The following is a 16,332-nucleotide window of genomic DNA, read 5'->3' as shown; positions in this document are numbered from 1 at the left end:
ATCTGTCTTTCAGATGTCTAGATCTAACTGACTCTGCTCAGAGCCCAGTCAGTTCCACAGCTGTGAACTCTGAACTCCACTCTGTGGCATCAACCTGACACAAAGTACTGATCCTTGCCTTCCAGACCTCTTTTTCCACCTAACCAGAGATTACCAAGACATTCTTTCCAAGTAAATACAGTGTTCTGTATTTATCTGGAAAGGAATTGAGGTAAGTACAAATTTCTCTAACTCATCATTCAATATTTTATTGGATTTTAATGCATGAACCTATAATCTCTGAATCAGACTAACATCAACATATCCTTAAGTACCAGACCCATTTAGTGGAACAACACCCTCATGCCACAATTTTTTAATGTGTGTGATAGACAGCTTCTAAAATGACTCTTAATGATCCCCACTTCCTGGTATTCATGTCCTGATATAATTCCCTCCCCTGAGTGTGGACTGGACCTAGTGAGGAGCTTCTAACAAACAAAATGTGACAAAAGTGATAGGATGTCACTTCTGAGATGAAGTTTCAAAAGGACTCTGGCTTCTATCTTACACACCCTCTCTTGTTCTCTTACTTGCTCAGCTGATGAAAGCCAGCTACCATACTGTGAGTTGCCCTATGGAAAGGCACATGTGGCAATGGACAGAGGGAGACCTCCAGCTAACATCCAGTCAGCAACAGAGGCCTTCAGTCCAGAAGCCCACAAAGAACTAAATCCTGCCAACAACCACGTGGGTGAGCTTGAAAGCAGATTCTCCCCTTGTCGAGCCTCAAGATAACTGCAGTTCCTGTCAGCACCTGGGCTGCAGCCTAGACCCCCCAACAATGTAAGGATAATAAGTGGTTGTTTATGGTGCTAAATTTGGGGGTAATTTATTATGCAGTGATAGATAACTAATATAATATGGAAAAAGAATTACTTTTAAAACATACATTATAAAGTGCATGACAGTTATGTGTTTCCAGAGCATACCTACCACTGTGAGCACAAAGCGCTAAATAATTATTGAACACGACTCAGTAACACCAAAGCCTAGATTACTGGATGCAAATTTATCCAGGTGTAATGTGTTTTTTCCCCTGTGGTAATTTTCCCCAGATTCATCTCTGTTGTCCTCAAGAAATTGGAATGAGAATATAAACATGGTTACAGGGTCTTAAAATGTTTTTCTGAAAAATCAGTTAGTGGTGAGTGGCCAAGATGGTAGAGTAGAAAGACCCTGAGATCACCTCCTCCCATAGATACACCAAAATTACAACTATTTATAGAACAACTATTGATGAGAAAGATGAGAAGACTAGCAGAAAAGATCTCTTACAACTAAAGATATAAAGAAGGAACCACAGTAAGACAAGTGTAAGGGTGGAGAGGAGGTATAGTCAAGACACATACCCCCAGGTGGGCAACCAACATATGGGAGGATAATTACAACTGCAGAGGCTCTCCACAAGAAGCAAGAGGTCTGAGCCCCACATCGGGCTCCCCAGCCAAGAGAGCCTGCATGGGGAAGATGAGCTCCCCAGAATGTTTGGCTCTGTTTGGCCAGCAGGGCTTACTTTCGGGAGAGCCAGAGGGATTTGGGAAATAGAGACTCCACTCTTAAAGGAGACTCCACTCTTAAAGGGTGCACACAAAATCTCACACACTCCAGGACCCAGGACAGAAGCAGTAATTTGAAAGGAGTCTGGGTCAGAATGATCTGCTGATCTTGGAGAGCCTCTCAGAGAAGCAGCAGGCACCTGGCACTCACCCTGGGAACACAGACACTGGTGGTAGCCATTTGGGGGGAGCTGGTTTTACCATGAGGACACTGGTGCTGGCAAGCACAATTTTGGAATCCTCCCTCTAGCCTATTAGCACTGAACCCAGTCCTATCCACCAGCCTATTGACACCAGGACTTGTATGCCTCAGGCCAAGCAACTAGCCAGTCAGGGACACAGCCCCACACACCAGCTTAGGCTGCCTGAGCCCACTGCCACCCTGGGACACAACCTTGTTCCCCAGAGGGCCCAGGATCTGGCCCTGCACACCAGTGCACTGGCAAGAGCCTTGGGAATCCCAGAGCCCTGCACCCAGAAACCATAAGACCCAGCTTAGCCCCCAGTGGGTTAGCACTACCCCAAGAGCAGCCTCAGCCACCAGTGGGTGGGCATCAGCCTCAGAATCCTCTGGGCCTTGTAGTCTGTCATGTTAGGACTCAGCCCACCCACCAGTAAGCCAGCACCAGCTCTGGAACACCTTGAGCTCCTCAGTCAGCTGCCCTGGGATTTGGTCCCAATCACCAGTGGGAAGACACCCTGGACCACACAGCCAGCCATGTCAGGAACTAGCTCCACTCACATGTAAGGTGACACTAGATCCAGGAATCCCAGTCCTGAAGCCACCTACCCTGGAACCTGGCTCCACCCACCAGTGAGCCAGCACTGTCCTTGGGGCCCCCAGAGCTCTGCAGCCAACAGCCTAGTGACCTGGCCCTACCCACCGGTGGCCAAAAGACTCTGCACAGGACAGGGCCTGGCAACCAAACAGACCGGGAGCCAATCACACCTAACAGACCACCCATAGTATTCAGTCCACCACAAAAGAAGGACCCACACTGCCCACATAGGGGGCATCCCTAGAGCATGTAGCTCTGCTGGCCAGAAAGTAGTGCACTGCTGGGATGCATAGGATATCTCCTACAAAAGGCCATTTCTCCAAGGCTGGGAAACATAACCAACCTACCAAATACATAGAAATAAAAATAGCAAATTAGGTGAAATGAGTTAACAGGAGAATATATTCCAAACAAAGGAACAAGATAAAATCCCAGAACTAAGTGAAGTGCAGATAAGTGATTTACCCAATAAAGAGTTCAAGGTAAAGAGGCTCAGAGAACTCAGGAGAAGATTGAAAGAACAGAGTGAGAAGTCAGAAGTTTTTAACAAAGAGTTAGAAAATATAAAGGAGTTACAAACAGAGATGAAGAATGCAATAACGGAAATAGAATATACACTAGAAGGAATCAACAGGAGATAAGACAATACAGAAGAATGGATCCATGAGCTGGAAGAGTCCTAAACAGGATCAACTGAAAGAGGACCACAGCAAGACACACTGTAATTAAAATGGAAAAAAATAAAGATAAGGAGAGACTTTTAAAAGCAGAAAGGGAAAAGCAACAAGTTACATACAAGGAACTCCTATAAAACTATTAGCTGACATTTCTGCAAAAACTTTGCAGGTCATAAGGGAGTGGTACTATATATTTAAAGTGATAAACGGGAAGAACCTACAACAAAGACTACCTGGCAAGTCTTTCACTCATACTTGATGGAAAGAACAAAAATTTCACAGAGAAGCAAAAGCTATTGATAAAAGAGTTCAGGATCACGAAACCAGCTTTACAAGAAATGTTAATTGGACTTCCTAAGCAAAAAAGGAAAGGCCACGACTAGAAATATAAAAATTATGAAGGGAAAAACTCATTAGTAAAGGCAAATATACAGTAAAGGTAGTAAATCAACCACATATAAAGCTAGTAGAAAGGTTAGAAGACAAAAGTAGTAAAACTATATATAACCACAAGAAGTAGTTAAGGGATACACAAACAAAAAGATGTAAAATATGATGTTAAAAACAGGAAATGTGGGTTGGGGGGAATGCAGAGTTGTTAAAATGTGTTTGAACCTAAGATCAGTAACTTAAAATAACTATACACACACACACACACACACACACACACATATATGACTCTACAAGAGACTCACATCAGATCTAAAGACACAAACAAACTGAAAGTGAGGGGATGGAAAAAGTTATTCCATGTAAATGGAAATGAAAAGAAAGCCAGGTTAGCAATACTTATATCAGACAAAATAGACTTTAAAACATAGATTGTAACAAAAGACAAAGAAGGACATTACATAATGATCAAAGGGTCAATCCAAGAAGAAGTTACAACAATTGTAAATATATATGCACCCAACATAGAAGCACCTAAATACATAAAGCAAATATTAATAGACATAAAGGGAGAAATTGACAGTAACACAATAATAGTAGGGGACTTTAACAGCCCACTTAAATCAATGGATAGATCATCCAGACAGAAAATCAATAAGAAAACACTAACCTTAAATGACATACTAGACCAGATAAACTTATATATATATATAAAGTATATATATATATATACTTAATATATATATATGTATAGAGGGAATATACTTCAACATAACAAAGGCCATATATGACAATCCCATGACTAACATCACACTCAAAGGTGAAAAGCTGAAGCATTTCTTCTAAGATCAGAAACAAGACAAGGATGCCCACTCTTGCCATTTTTATTCAGTATAGTATTGGAAGTCCTAGCCATAGCAATCAGAGAAGGAAAAGAAATAAAAGGAATCCAAATGGGAGAGGAAGGAGTAAAACTGTCACTATTTGCAGATGACATGATACTATACATAGAAAATCCTAAAGATGTCACCAAAAAAAAAAAAAACCCACTAGAGCTCATTAATGAATTCTGTAAAGTTGCAGGATACAAAATTAACATACATAAATCTTGCATTTCTATACACTAACAACAAGTTATCAGAAAGAGAAATTAAGAAAACAATCCTATTTACCATCACATCAAAAAGAATAAAATACATAGAAATAAATCTAACTAATGAGGTAAATATCTGTACTCAGAAAACTCTTAGACACTGATGAAAGAAATTGAAGATGACACAAAGAGATGGAAAGATATTCCATGTTCATGGATTGGAGGAATTAATATTGTTAAAATGACCATACTACCCAAGGCAATCTACAAACTCAAAGCAACCCCTACCAAAATACTAATGGCATTTTTCACAGAACCAGAATAATTCTAAAATTTGTATGGAACCACAAAAAAGCATGAATAGCCAAAACAATCTTGAGAAAGAAGAACAAAAAATGGAGGTATCACATTCCCTGATTTCCAACTGTACTACAAAGGTACAGTATCAAAACAGCATGGTATTGGCACAAAAACAGATACATAGATCAACAGAACAGATTAGAGAGCCCAGAAATAAACCCAAACTTATATGGGCAATTAATCTATGAAAAAGGAGACAAGAATATACAATGGGAAAAAGACAGTCTCTTCACTAAATGATGTTGGGAAAACCAGACAACTACATGCAAAAGAATCAAACTGGACTGTTTTCTCACACTATGCACAAACACATATTTAAGTCTTTAATCCATTTTGAATTTAAGACCTGAAACTATAAAACTGCTAGAAGAAAACATAGGCAGTCCTACCTGGACTATTTTGTGGGGCTAATGGCAGACTCTGGGAGGGCTCACTCCAAGGGGTACTTCCCAGAACTTCTGCTGCCAGTGTCCTTGTCCTCACAGTGAGACAGAGCCACCCCCTGCATCTGCAGGAGACCCTCCACCACTAGCAGAATTCAGCAGTTGATGGAGATGATAACGGCAGAAAAAGGTGAACAGTGACTTCATATGGTGTGAAAGCCTCACAGGAGTGTATGAAAGTTCCAGTTGCTCCATATCCTCACCAACAACTGAACCAGGTAGAGCACCAGAGGAGTCATTGCTCCATGTCACTGAACTTTTGCAACTAGAAAGGGAAAACCTGAAGGGTACTCTGTGTTTCATTGGCTTGGGAAAACTTTCTCACTTCATGAATAGAACAGAAGATCTTTTCCTGTGATTGATACCTGGTCTTGTAGCGTTGTGGTTGGAGAAGATGCTGGATACGATTTCGGTTTTCTTGAATTTACCAAGGCTTGGTTTGTGGACCAGGGTATGATCTATCCTGAATGGTGTTGCATGGGCACTTGAGAGGAAAGTGTATTCTGTTGTTTTTGGTGGAGTGTCCTATAGATATCAATTAAGTCCAAAAAAAAAAAAAAGAAAGAAAACATAGGCAGTAAGGTCTTTGATATCAGTCTTAGTAATAATTTTTTGGATCTGTCTCTTCAGGCAAGGGAAACAAAAGCAAAAAAACAAAAAACAAATGGGACTACGTCAAACTAAAAAGCTTTGCACAGAAAAGGAAACGCAGTGAAACAGAAAGCCTGTCTACTGAATGGAAGAAGATATTTGCAAACAATATGTTCAATAAGGGGTTAATATCCAAAATACAGAAAGAATTCATACAACTCAACATCAACAAAAAACAAAACAAAACAAACAAAAACAACAACAACAAAATACCAACCCAATTAAAAATGGGCAGAGGATGTGAATAGACATTTTTCCAAGGAAAACATATAGCTGGCCAACAGGCATACGAAAAGACGTTCAACATCACTAATCATCAGGGCAATGAAAATCAAAACTACAGTGAGATATCACCTCACACCTGTCAGAATGGCTATTAATAAAAAGACAGCGAATAGCAAGCGATGGCAAGGATGTAGAGAAAAGGGAATCCTTGTGCACTGTTGGTGAGAATGTAAATTGGTGCAGCATCTATGGAAAATAGTACGGATATGCCTCAAAAAGTGAAAATAGAACTACCATATGATCCAGCAATTCTACTCCTGGGTATTTATCTGAAAAAAGACAAAAACACTAATTGGAAAAGGTATATGCACCCCAATGTTCATTGCAGCATTATTTACAATAGCCAAGATATGGAAGCAACCTAATTGCCCCCACTGATCGATGAATGGATAAATAATATGTGGTATATCTATAGAATGGAATATTACTCAACCATAAAAAATAATGAAATCTTGCCATTTGTGACAACATGGCTAGACCCAGATGGTATCATATTAAATGAAATAAGACAGAGAAAGACAAATACTGTATGATTTCACTTATATGTGGAATCTAAAAAACAAGTGAATAAACAGCACAACAGAAACAGAGTTGTAGCTACAGGAAAAAAACAAACCCAAAAAACAACAGATGGTTACCAGAGGAGAAGGGAGTGGGGGGAAGGAAGAAATAGGTGACAGAGATTGAGGTACAAACTTCCAGTTTTAAAATACATGACCCACAGGGATGAAATGTACAGCATGGGGAATATAGTCAATAATGAAAAAACATTGTATGGTGACAGATGGTAACTAGAATGATCACAGTGATCATTTTGTAATGTATAGAAATATTGAATCACTATGTTGTATAACAGGAACTAAGATAGCATTGTAGGTCAAGTATACTTCAAAACAAACAAGGAAACTCAGAGAAAAAGAGATCAGATTTGTGGTTACCAGAGGCAGGGGGTCAGGAGAGGGGGAACTGCATGAAAGGTACAAACATCCAGTTATAAGATAAATAAGTACTAGGGATGTGATGTACAACATAATAAATACAATGAACACTGCTGTATGTTATATTTGAAAGTTGTTAAGAGAGTAAATCCTGAGTTCTCATCACAAGGAAAAAAATTTTTTCTATTTCTTTAATTTTGTATTTATATGAGACGACAGATGTTCACTAAATTTATTGTGATAATCATTTCATGATGTATGTAAGTCAAATCATTACGCTGTACACCTTAAACATATACAGGGCTATATGTCAATTATATCTCAATAAAACTGAAAGAAAAGAAAGAAAGAGAGAGAGAGAAGAAAGGAAGGGAGGAAGGAAGGAAAGAAAGAAAGAGGGAAGGAAGGAGGGAGGGAGGGAGGAAGTCACCAAAAAAAAAAAGTAATTAAATATAGACACATCTGGCATGTATAGATACATGGCTTCTGATCTCCTCACCTGGGTTTTATGAATTCACTACCTACCACATGGTTAAGTTTTTGTTACAACTAAATATGTATGAAAAGGTAAATTGGAGAAGCTATTTGTCAGCACAATTTGTCTTAAACGCATGAATTTTATTTTTTTTAATTAATTAATTAATTAAATTTTTGGGGGGCTGCATTGGGTCTTCTCTACTGCGCATGGGCTTTCTCTAGTTGCAGCAAGTGGGGGCTACTCTTCGTTGTGGTGCTCAGGCTTCTCATTGTGTTGGCTTCTCTTGTTGCAAAGCACAGGCTCTGGGCACACAGGCTTCCATTGTTGTGGCACGTGGGCTCAGTGGTTGTGGCTCGCAGGTTCTAGAATGCAGGCTCAGTAGTTGTAGCACATGGGATTAGGTGCTCCACAACATGTGGGATCTTCCTGGACCAGGGCTCGAACCCGTGTCCCCTGCACTGGCAGGCAGATTCTTAACCACTCTGCCACCAGGGAAGTCCCTTAAGCTCCTAAATTTTAAAAAGGGAAAAGTAGCTGAGTTTTGAGTTTTCTATGAATCAGCATTTCTCTAGATGTGTTCCATGGAGGACTAATTATACAGACTATTTAAAGGTGGTATGTTTTTAAAGGGTTCCATTAACAAATAAGTTTGAGAAAAGTGAGGTGGAATTAAGTAAAAACAGGATTCCTTTTTGCATACCTCTAAGCTTTTCCTATGTAAATGAATACTGTGAATCTCCAAGAAGAGAGTAGGTTATGCAATATTCCTAAAGCTTATTTGGATGGAGCACTGAAGTTTCTTCCAGAGCATGCCCTGGACGCACAGTTCAGAAAACCTGGAAAATTAAGAGCTTAACTGACGACTGACATCAGAATGTTGCTCCCTGCTCTCCCCTGTTAGAAGATCCCACCCCTCAAACATGGTCAAAGTCCTCTCCAAACCTCTCTCATGGATTGTAAGCTGTATTAGGTCCACATTTAAACGAGTTTAATATCTCTGACTACTGGTGGGTTTAGCTTCAAGTTGTTTAGCTTCCAGCTTCAACAGTTGTTACAGGCAACATTACTAATAGCATTCTCACTCCTAAAATAGGGTTCATAGGTTATAATAGTAAACCCACACCAAATGTTAGCAATGTGCCATTCACTCTTTTGATGCAATATAATCTGTACCTACAGATGAAAGCATTGACACCCAGAGGGGTTAAAGGAACCGCTGTTTAAACACTGCCTCTATTATCTAGGCACCCTGTAGACATGGCATGAAATTCTATTGTAATGTGGACATGACCAGCATCAGTTCAATTTGATACAAATTCATGATAGGATGAGCACAAATTAATGTCACAATCTATTACAACTGATTTCAGATCAATGCTACACTTTCCCCTATTGATTATTATGTTGTAACAGAAGCATACTGGCAAAATATTCTCAATGAAAATTAATATTAATGCAGTAGGAATGATATAATCAATGCCAAGATACAAAAACTTAATAATCCATTAGGTTTCTCTTACAGTCTTTTGAACTAAATTGGTTATAAAATTCATAATGTTATTTTTAAGCTGTACAATATCAAAGTGAGATTTTTTTTCTGGCAGCTTCTATAAATCAAGTGAATATACATTAAAGTTGTATATGACACCAAGCAGTAAGAAGACTTACGATTTCCTTTGGCTTTTGTTAATGCCTGTAAGTCCACATGTGTTTTGCACAAAGAATATTAATGTATAAAACTACATGTGTTTTTATAAATACGCATTAAATTTAAGACTTTTAAAGTCTTTTTTTAACATCTTTATTGTAGTATAATTGCTTTACAATGTTGTGTTAGTTTCTGCTATATAACAAAATGAATCAGCTATACATATACATATATCACCATATCCTCTCGCTCTTGCATCTCCCTCCCACCCTCCCTATCCCACCCCTCTAGATGGTCACAAAGCACCGAGCTGATCTCCCTGTGTTATGCGGCTGCTTCCCATTAGCTATCTATTTTACATTTGGTAGTGTATATATGTCCATGCCACTCTCTCACTTCGTCCCAGCTTACCCTTCCCCCTCCCCGTGTCCTCAAGTCCATTCTCTATGTCTGTGTCTTTATTCCTGTCCTGCCCCTAGGTTCTTCAGAACCATTTTTTTTTAGATTCCATATATATGTGTTAGCATACAGTATTTGTTTTTCTCTTTCTGACTTACTTCACTCTGTATGACAGTCTCCAGGTCCATCCACCTCGCTACAAATAACTCAATTTCATTTCTTTTCATGGCTGAGTAATATTCCATTGTATATATGTACCACATCTTCTTTATCCATTCATCTGTCAGTGGACACTTAGGTTGCTTCAATGTCCTGGCTGTTGTAAATACAGCTGCAATGAACATTGTGGTACATGACTCTTTTTGAATTATGGTTTTCTCAGGGTATATGCCCAGTAGTGGGATTGCTGGGTCATATGGTAGTTCTATTTTTAATTTTTTGAGGAACCTCCATACTGTTCTCCATAGTGGCTGTATCAATTTACATTCCCACCAACAGTGCAAGAGGGTTTCCTTTTCTCCACACCCTCTCCAGCATTTATTGTTTGTAGATTTTTTGATGATGGCCATTCTGACCAGTGTGAGGTGATACCTCAATGTAGTTTTGATTTGCATTTCTCTAATGATTAATGATGTTGAGCATCCTTTCATGTGTTTGTTGGCAATCTGTATATCTTCTTTGGAGAAATAAGACTTTTAAAGTCTTAACTTTAAAAAATTATGCCACTCTGGTACTTTTTCTAACTATTAAAAATTTTAATTGAATATCATAGTAGAGTTTACAATTGATAACAAAAACAGATCACATACTTGTATAACCTAGAAGGAATCCAATTGTATTTCAAAGCTAGTAGCCTAACTTTAACACATGCCTTACCTCATGAGTAAGTTTAAGAAATAAGACAAAAACAAAATAAACAAAAAACAGTACTTGAAAGTAGAATTCTTCTGAAGAGGAGTAAAAAGATTGTATGCAACCCCCTTTGTCATTAAAGCACAGAGGTAGTGAAAAGAGCTTGGGTTTTTGAGTTAGATTTATGTTCTAATTCCACTTCTGTCTGTTTTACATCAGACTAGTCACTTAACCTCTCTGAGTTATCCATCTATGAACTGATGTTAGCAGCGGAGTGATAATACAAGGATTAGAAATAATGTTAAGTACCTAGCACATGGTAAGCATTCAATGAAGTCCTGGAAATACTATCATTACTCAATAAAAAGATTAAATGCTGAAATTTATTTTTTAAAACACTCTGTGTAACTGTTTTAATAAAAAGAGGAGGAAGCCCCAGCTAGTGACTGGTCTTATGTCTGGAATTTGCTTGATATGACACAATGAACCTTAGGAGAATTTTTTCTCCTAGCTTAGGGAAAATTATTAGCCATTAGTCATCTAATCCTTAGAACAAGCTTTAGAAGGGAAGAGGATGGGGAGGGGAAGAGGAGGAGGAGGAGGAGAGAACTTTAGCAGATTTGGAATGGGTCTGTACAGACAAGGTGAAGGTGAGGAAAAGAAACCCGAGAGATGATTTTTACAAATTTGGTTTACTGTATTCTTTGTCTGTGTCTGTCTCTCTTGTTGCTTCAGAGCAACGTGAGAAAATGGAACTATGTCTCCTTTATCTTGTGTTGGCCACAGTGCCCAGCATGGACTTTTAAACATGGTGTTGTAAGTGCTGGGAGTGGGGGAGGAAAGAATGAAGAGGTAAGGGAAAGGAACTGCAGAGAAAGGAAGGAGAAACAAGTGGATAGATGAGGCAAAAGAAGGAAGATGAGAAGAAAGAAGGAAGGAAGAGGAGGACAAGAAAATGGTTACTCTCTCAAACAGATCAGAATAAAACTGCTCCCAACTGTGTTTTCATGACTTTTTTTTAACATTTCTTTTCCTCAGTTGGTATCTATTCTTTGGTTCACCTGAACTAAGACTAAGAAAGCTTTGTGTAGTTGCGAGTAGAGTTTTTGGTGATGGTGTCAGCAGCTACGCCATCTTCCAAGAGATTGGGGCTGGAGCTGTGAGATAGGGGAGCTGCACAGCAATCTGTTACTCACTCACACCCCTGTGATGGCTAATCCTTTTCTCTAACTCACACTGGCCAATCTAATTGCAGCCTGCTAACATCTAAGGCACAACCAAATCTTATCCATTTCTCTATGTAATCCCTCTGAAAGCCTTTCCTGAACTTCAACCTTTTCTGCTTTATCCACTGGTTTCTGAGATCCTGAATTATTTCCTTTCAACTCCATTTAATAAATAGCTGTGAAACCTTTTGCTGCCAGACTGCCTGCTTCATAACCTTCCTTAAGTCCTTTGTCCTGGCTTCCTTACCTGTCACATAAACTTTGAGTCTATCAGTTTTGAGCATAGTGCTAAAGAGGCTAAGGCCAAAGGTTAAATACCAGAAAAAGCTTATAAATTCGGGCACTCACAAACATTAAAGCGTGAAAAGTACCTTAAACAATGACTTAGTACAACCCTCTTATTTTACTGATGAGATCATTAAGGTCCGGAAAGATCAAGTTTTCACAGGAAAAAAACCAACCACTAAATATGGCCACAGAATGACCTTTAATCTTAGGCAATCATCTTGAAAATTCTTGTTTTTCTTACTTCCAGAAGTCAGGCAAGAATGTGGATTACATCACATAATTATTACCCTCTTGTAGGAGGCCAGGAAACCTCAAAGCCCTTTTGGGTTCTCTTTCTCTAATTACCAGTACCTTTCTCACTGGAGTATTTGTCTTAATCCTCAACTCCAACTAGCATTTCTTTATTTTGTCAACTGAGGAGGAGAAAAACCATATAAAGGTCTCAGACAGGACACAGAGTATAGTGGTGAGATGCAAGGATCCTAGAGACAGACAAGTTCAAGTCTCAGCTCTTAGTTACCTCCTGGCACTCTTACTTTGGGCAAATTTCTTAACCTCTCTAAGTTTTGTAATGAAAAACAGGGATAAACACCAGGTCCTGCCTTGTAGAGTTTTTCTGAGGGTTAGATGAGCAACACCAACCCAGTCTTCCCCATCACCATCTAGGACCTTATTTGGGACATGTGTCACAAGCCTAAACCCTCCCCTTCTTCATAGCGACTTCTTTCCTGGGTAGAAGAAACCTGGTCTCCTTTCCTGGTCAGTGACTTCAACTGGAAACACCTCGGTCCATGAAGTCAGAGATGTCCTAACAATATTGAACCTCAAAAGGGAAGAGATGAGGATCTCAATCCCTTTGATTTCTAAAAGTTTCTTGGCACCCTGTGTAAATATGCCTTCCCTCTTCCCACCCCACATACACCAACCAGCAATCCCTATCTACTAAGAACACAGAGAGGGGTTGCCATTGTCTGACCAAATAAAATCCTATTCCACCACTGTAATACATCTGCATTTCATATATTTGCTTCATCTTTATACTATATCTTTCCTATAACATGAATCATAAGTATTTGGTTCTACTGTATACTCCATTGCGTATTCTTTTTGTTGATTATAATGTAAGCATTTTCATATTGCTACATAAACAGGTAAGCTTGTTACTAAATTTCCACAATTCTGAGAAAAGCCATTAAGTGGTTCTTTCCAGAAAAAGAAGGTCTGGTCCAAGCTGACCTGATATTTCCAAAACCAGAAACACACTTTTTTGGGGACTAGCAGATGCAAAGTATTATATATAGAATGGATAAACTATATTGTATGGCACAAGGAACTACATTTAATATCCTATAATAAACCATAATGGAAAGGAATATGAAAAAAGAAACACTTTTAAATAGCAGTTATTCTTGCTATAAAACATTCCAATGTTTCTCCTCATTAGGCAATCCCACCAAAATGATAATAATATCATTTATTTTGTTACTATTCTGTCCTAAGCATTTTTGCAAGTGTTACTTCATTTATTCCTCATAATCTTATTAGATCAGTATGGTTATACCCACTTTTCAAATAAGAAAATTGAGGTGCAGTGGATAAAGTATTCTGCAAAATGTCACTCAGCTAGCAGATGAAAGGGCTGTGATTCAAAACAGGTCTATGTGATTCTGTAACTCATGCCTATATCATCTTAATTTACAGAATTCTGCACAAACAAAATGTAAACCAAAGGGCTTAAAAGGCAACTGTGGCAGAAATTTTTAAACCTAAGACCGTTAAAGTCGGAGCTAGATGGTAGTTGTACTGGTAAACTTATATTTTATTCAGAAACAGTTACAATAGGAGGAAAGAGATCTCAGTATAGAACTAGGCTCAATTCCAAAAACAGCATGCACAAGTGGGGATTTCTAGTCAAGAGTGGAGGTCAGGGGGTGGAAAATTACAGAAAGGATTACTTACATTATCTACAAGGGTGAGGGGGATTTCTGCCTAAAGTGACTTGATAGAACTCTTGCTGAAGGCAAGCCAAGGTGATCATATATCACCTGGGGGATGCTGGGAAATGTGGAATTTTCTATATTGAGGATGACCAGATATCAAGGATAGGGGGCTCTCTTTAAACCAACTTAGCAAGATTCTTGCTGTGACTGGCTGATGCTGGCCCAACAAGGACAGACACCAAGGTCAAGGCCTAAAGGGTTCAAAGGAGCCTAACTAAGGTTTGGTCAAGGAGAGACTTTGTCAAGACTCAGTCAGTGACTCTGAAGCTCAATAACTTCTTAGTGACAGGGAGGACTTAGAGCAGAAAGTCACATATAACGGGCCACACTTGCCACTGTCTATGAGCTGTTTGGTTACCTGGATTGTTAGACACCTTGCTTTGTGCTCTCACCAACAATTCAGTACAGTATTGGCTGAGACCACAGAATGGCACAGCCTATGAAAACTTTCCATGAGACATGCCATGTTCTAGTCTATGTTAAATCCAGTGACAAGCTGAAAGACACGTATAGAGTACAAAAATTGTCAAGGTGACCTTAATCCAGAGGCGCCATATTTTATAAGAAAATTTTAAGAGAAAAAGGCAGGCAAGTGGTTAAATAAGATTTGAGATAGATAGATAGGCAGAAAATTCAGCCATGAGAAAGTAGGAGATCCTACAATTTGCAACAACATGAATGGAACCTGAGGACATTATGCTAAGTGAGAAAAGTTAGAGAAAGATAAAAACTGTACAATATCACTGACATGTGCAATGTAGAAAAGCTGAACTTATAGAAAAAGAGAGTAGAATGGTGATTGCCAGGGGCTGGGGTGTGGCAGGAATAGAAGAGATGTTGATCAAAGGGACAAACTTGCAACTAGTAGATAAATAAGTCATAGAGATCTAATGCAGAGTATAGTGAATATAGACATTATTGTATTATAATCAGCAAACTCACTAAGAGACTAGATCTTAATTATTCCCACCACAAAAAAATGATAATTATGTGACATGATAGAGGTGCTAACTATCTCTACAGTGGCAATCACATAAGAATATACAAATCTATCATATCAACATCTTGTACACCTTAAATTTGCACAATGTTACCTCTCAAATATATTTCAATAAAAATACTTTTTCAAACCCAAAAAGAAGATAGGCAATATAAATGTATGTGTGTATACATATATATGTAGATATAGATATATATTTACACAAACATATATACAAACAGTTTACCCTTGAACAGCACGGGTTTGAACCACACAGGTCCACTTATATTTTCAATAAATATGTACTACCGTACTACATGATCCCTGGTTGGTTGAATCTGCAGATGCTGACTGCAGATACAGAGGGCTGACATTAAAGTGATACATGAAAGTGGCCCTGTTACCTCGGAGAGCTGAAGGGGTCTGGAGATCCTGTGACAGTGCTCTGGACCGGAGACCTAAACAATCTAAACATTAAATAGTACAGCTGCCTCACATCCCTGGGAATTTCAGAATGACTGACACTTCTGAAGCTGTTCCAAATTTTGAAGAGATGTTTGTCAGTAGATTCACAGAAGATGACAAAGAGTACCAGGAATACCTGAAACGCCCTCCTGAGTCCCCTCCAATTGTTGAGGAATGGAATAGCAGAGCTGATGGGAACCAAAGAAAGAGAGGCAATAGGTTGCAAGATAACAGACAGTTTAGAGGTAGAGATAGCAGACGGGGGTGGCCAAGTGACAATCGATCCAATCAGTGGCATGGACGATCCTGGGGTAACAATTACCCACAACACAGACAAGAACCTTACTACCCCCATCAATATGGACACTATGGTCACAACCAACGGCCTCCCTATGGCTACTACTGATAGAAATGTCAGTAGTTCTTAGTAAAACCATTTACTCTGTTAACATGACAAAAGTTTATGTTGTGTTTTCTGTTGGTCATAGTTTTACATCTGATTGTAGAGAGTGGACTGATTTTTTGGAACTTGAGACTTTTTTTAAAGGGTATAAAAGAGGGTATACATATTTTTATCGTTCTTGATCTATATTGCTAAATTTCTTTCAAAATAAATTTTAACCAAGTTGTAGGAAAAGTTTTGATTTTACTCAGCTCTTGCCAAAATTAAACATTCCATTTTAAAATTATTTTTTATTCAATTAATGAATTTTTAATTTTAACTTAACTTTCTTTGATATGTACAGAGAATTAAAAAATCCATATTTACTTATTTTTCTATGA

The 16,332-nt window shown here is 38.7% G+C and overlaps 1 protein-coding gene across 1 annotated transcript; it reads left to right on the top strand.

Annotated features, from left to right (window-relative positions):
- Positions 1-15,520: 15,520 nt before the first annotated feature.
- On the top strand, positions 15,521-16,092 carry LOC308611859 (RNA guanine-N7 methyltransferase-activating subunit-like protein). Its single transcript, XM_081223979.1, has one exon. It carries the CDS (start codon positions 15,599-15,601, stop codon positions 15,953-15,955), a length of 357 nt encoding a protein of 118 aa, XP_081080105.1. The 5' UTR covers positions 15,521-15,598; the 3' UTR covers positions 15,956-16,092.
- Positions 16,093-16,332: the final 240 nt, after the last annotated feature.

This window comes from Mesoplodon bidens (genome assembly GCF_964165515.1).
Source record: "Mesoplodon bidens genome assembly, chromosome: 2".
Lineage (NCBI taxonomy): Eukaryota > Metazoa > Chordata > Mammalia > Artiodactyla > Ziphiidae > Mesoplodon > Mesoplodon bidens.
This window is presented reverse-complemented; position numbering and strand designations above follow the sequence as displayed.

Excerpts from the sequence above, each read along its gene's own strand:
- LOC308611859 (XM_081223979.1), top strand. The coding sequence starts at position 15,599 with ATGACTGACACTTCTGAAGCTGTTCCAAATTTTGAAGAGATGTTTGTC.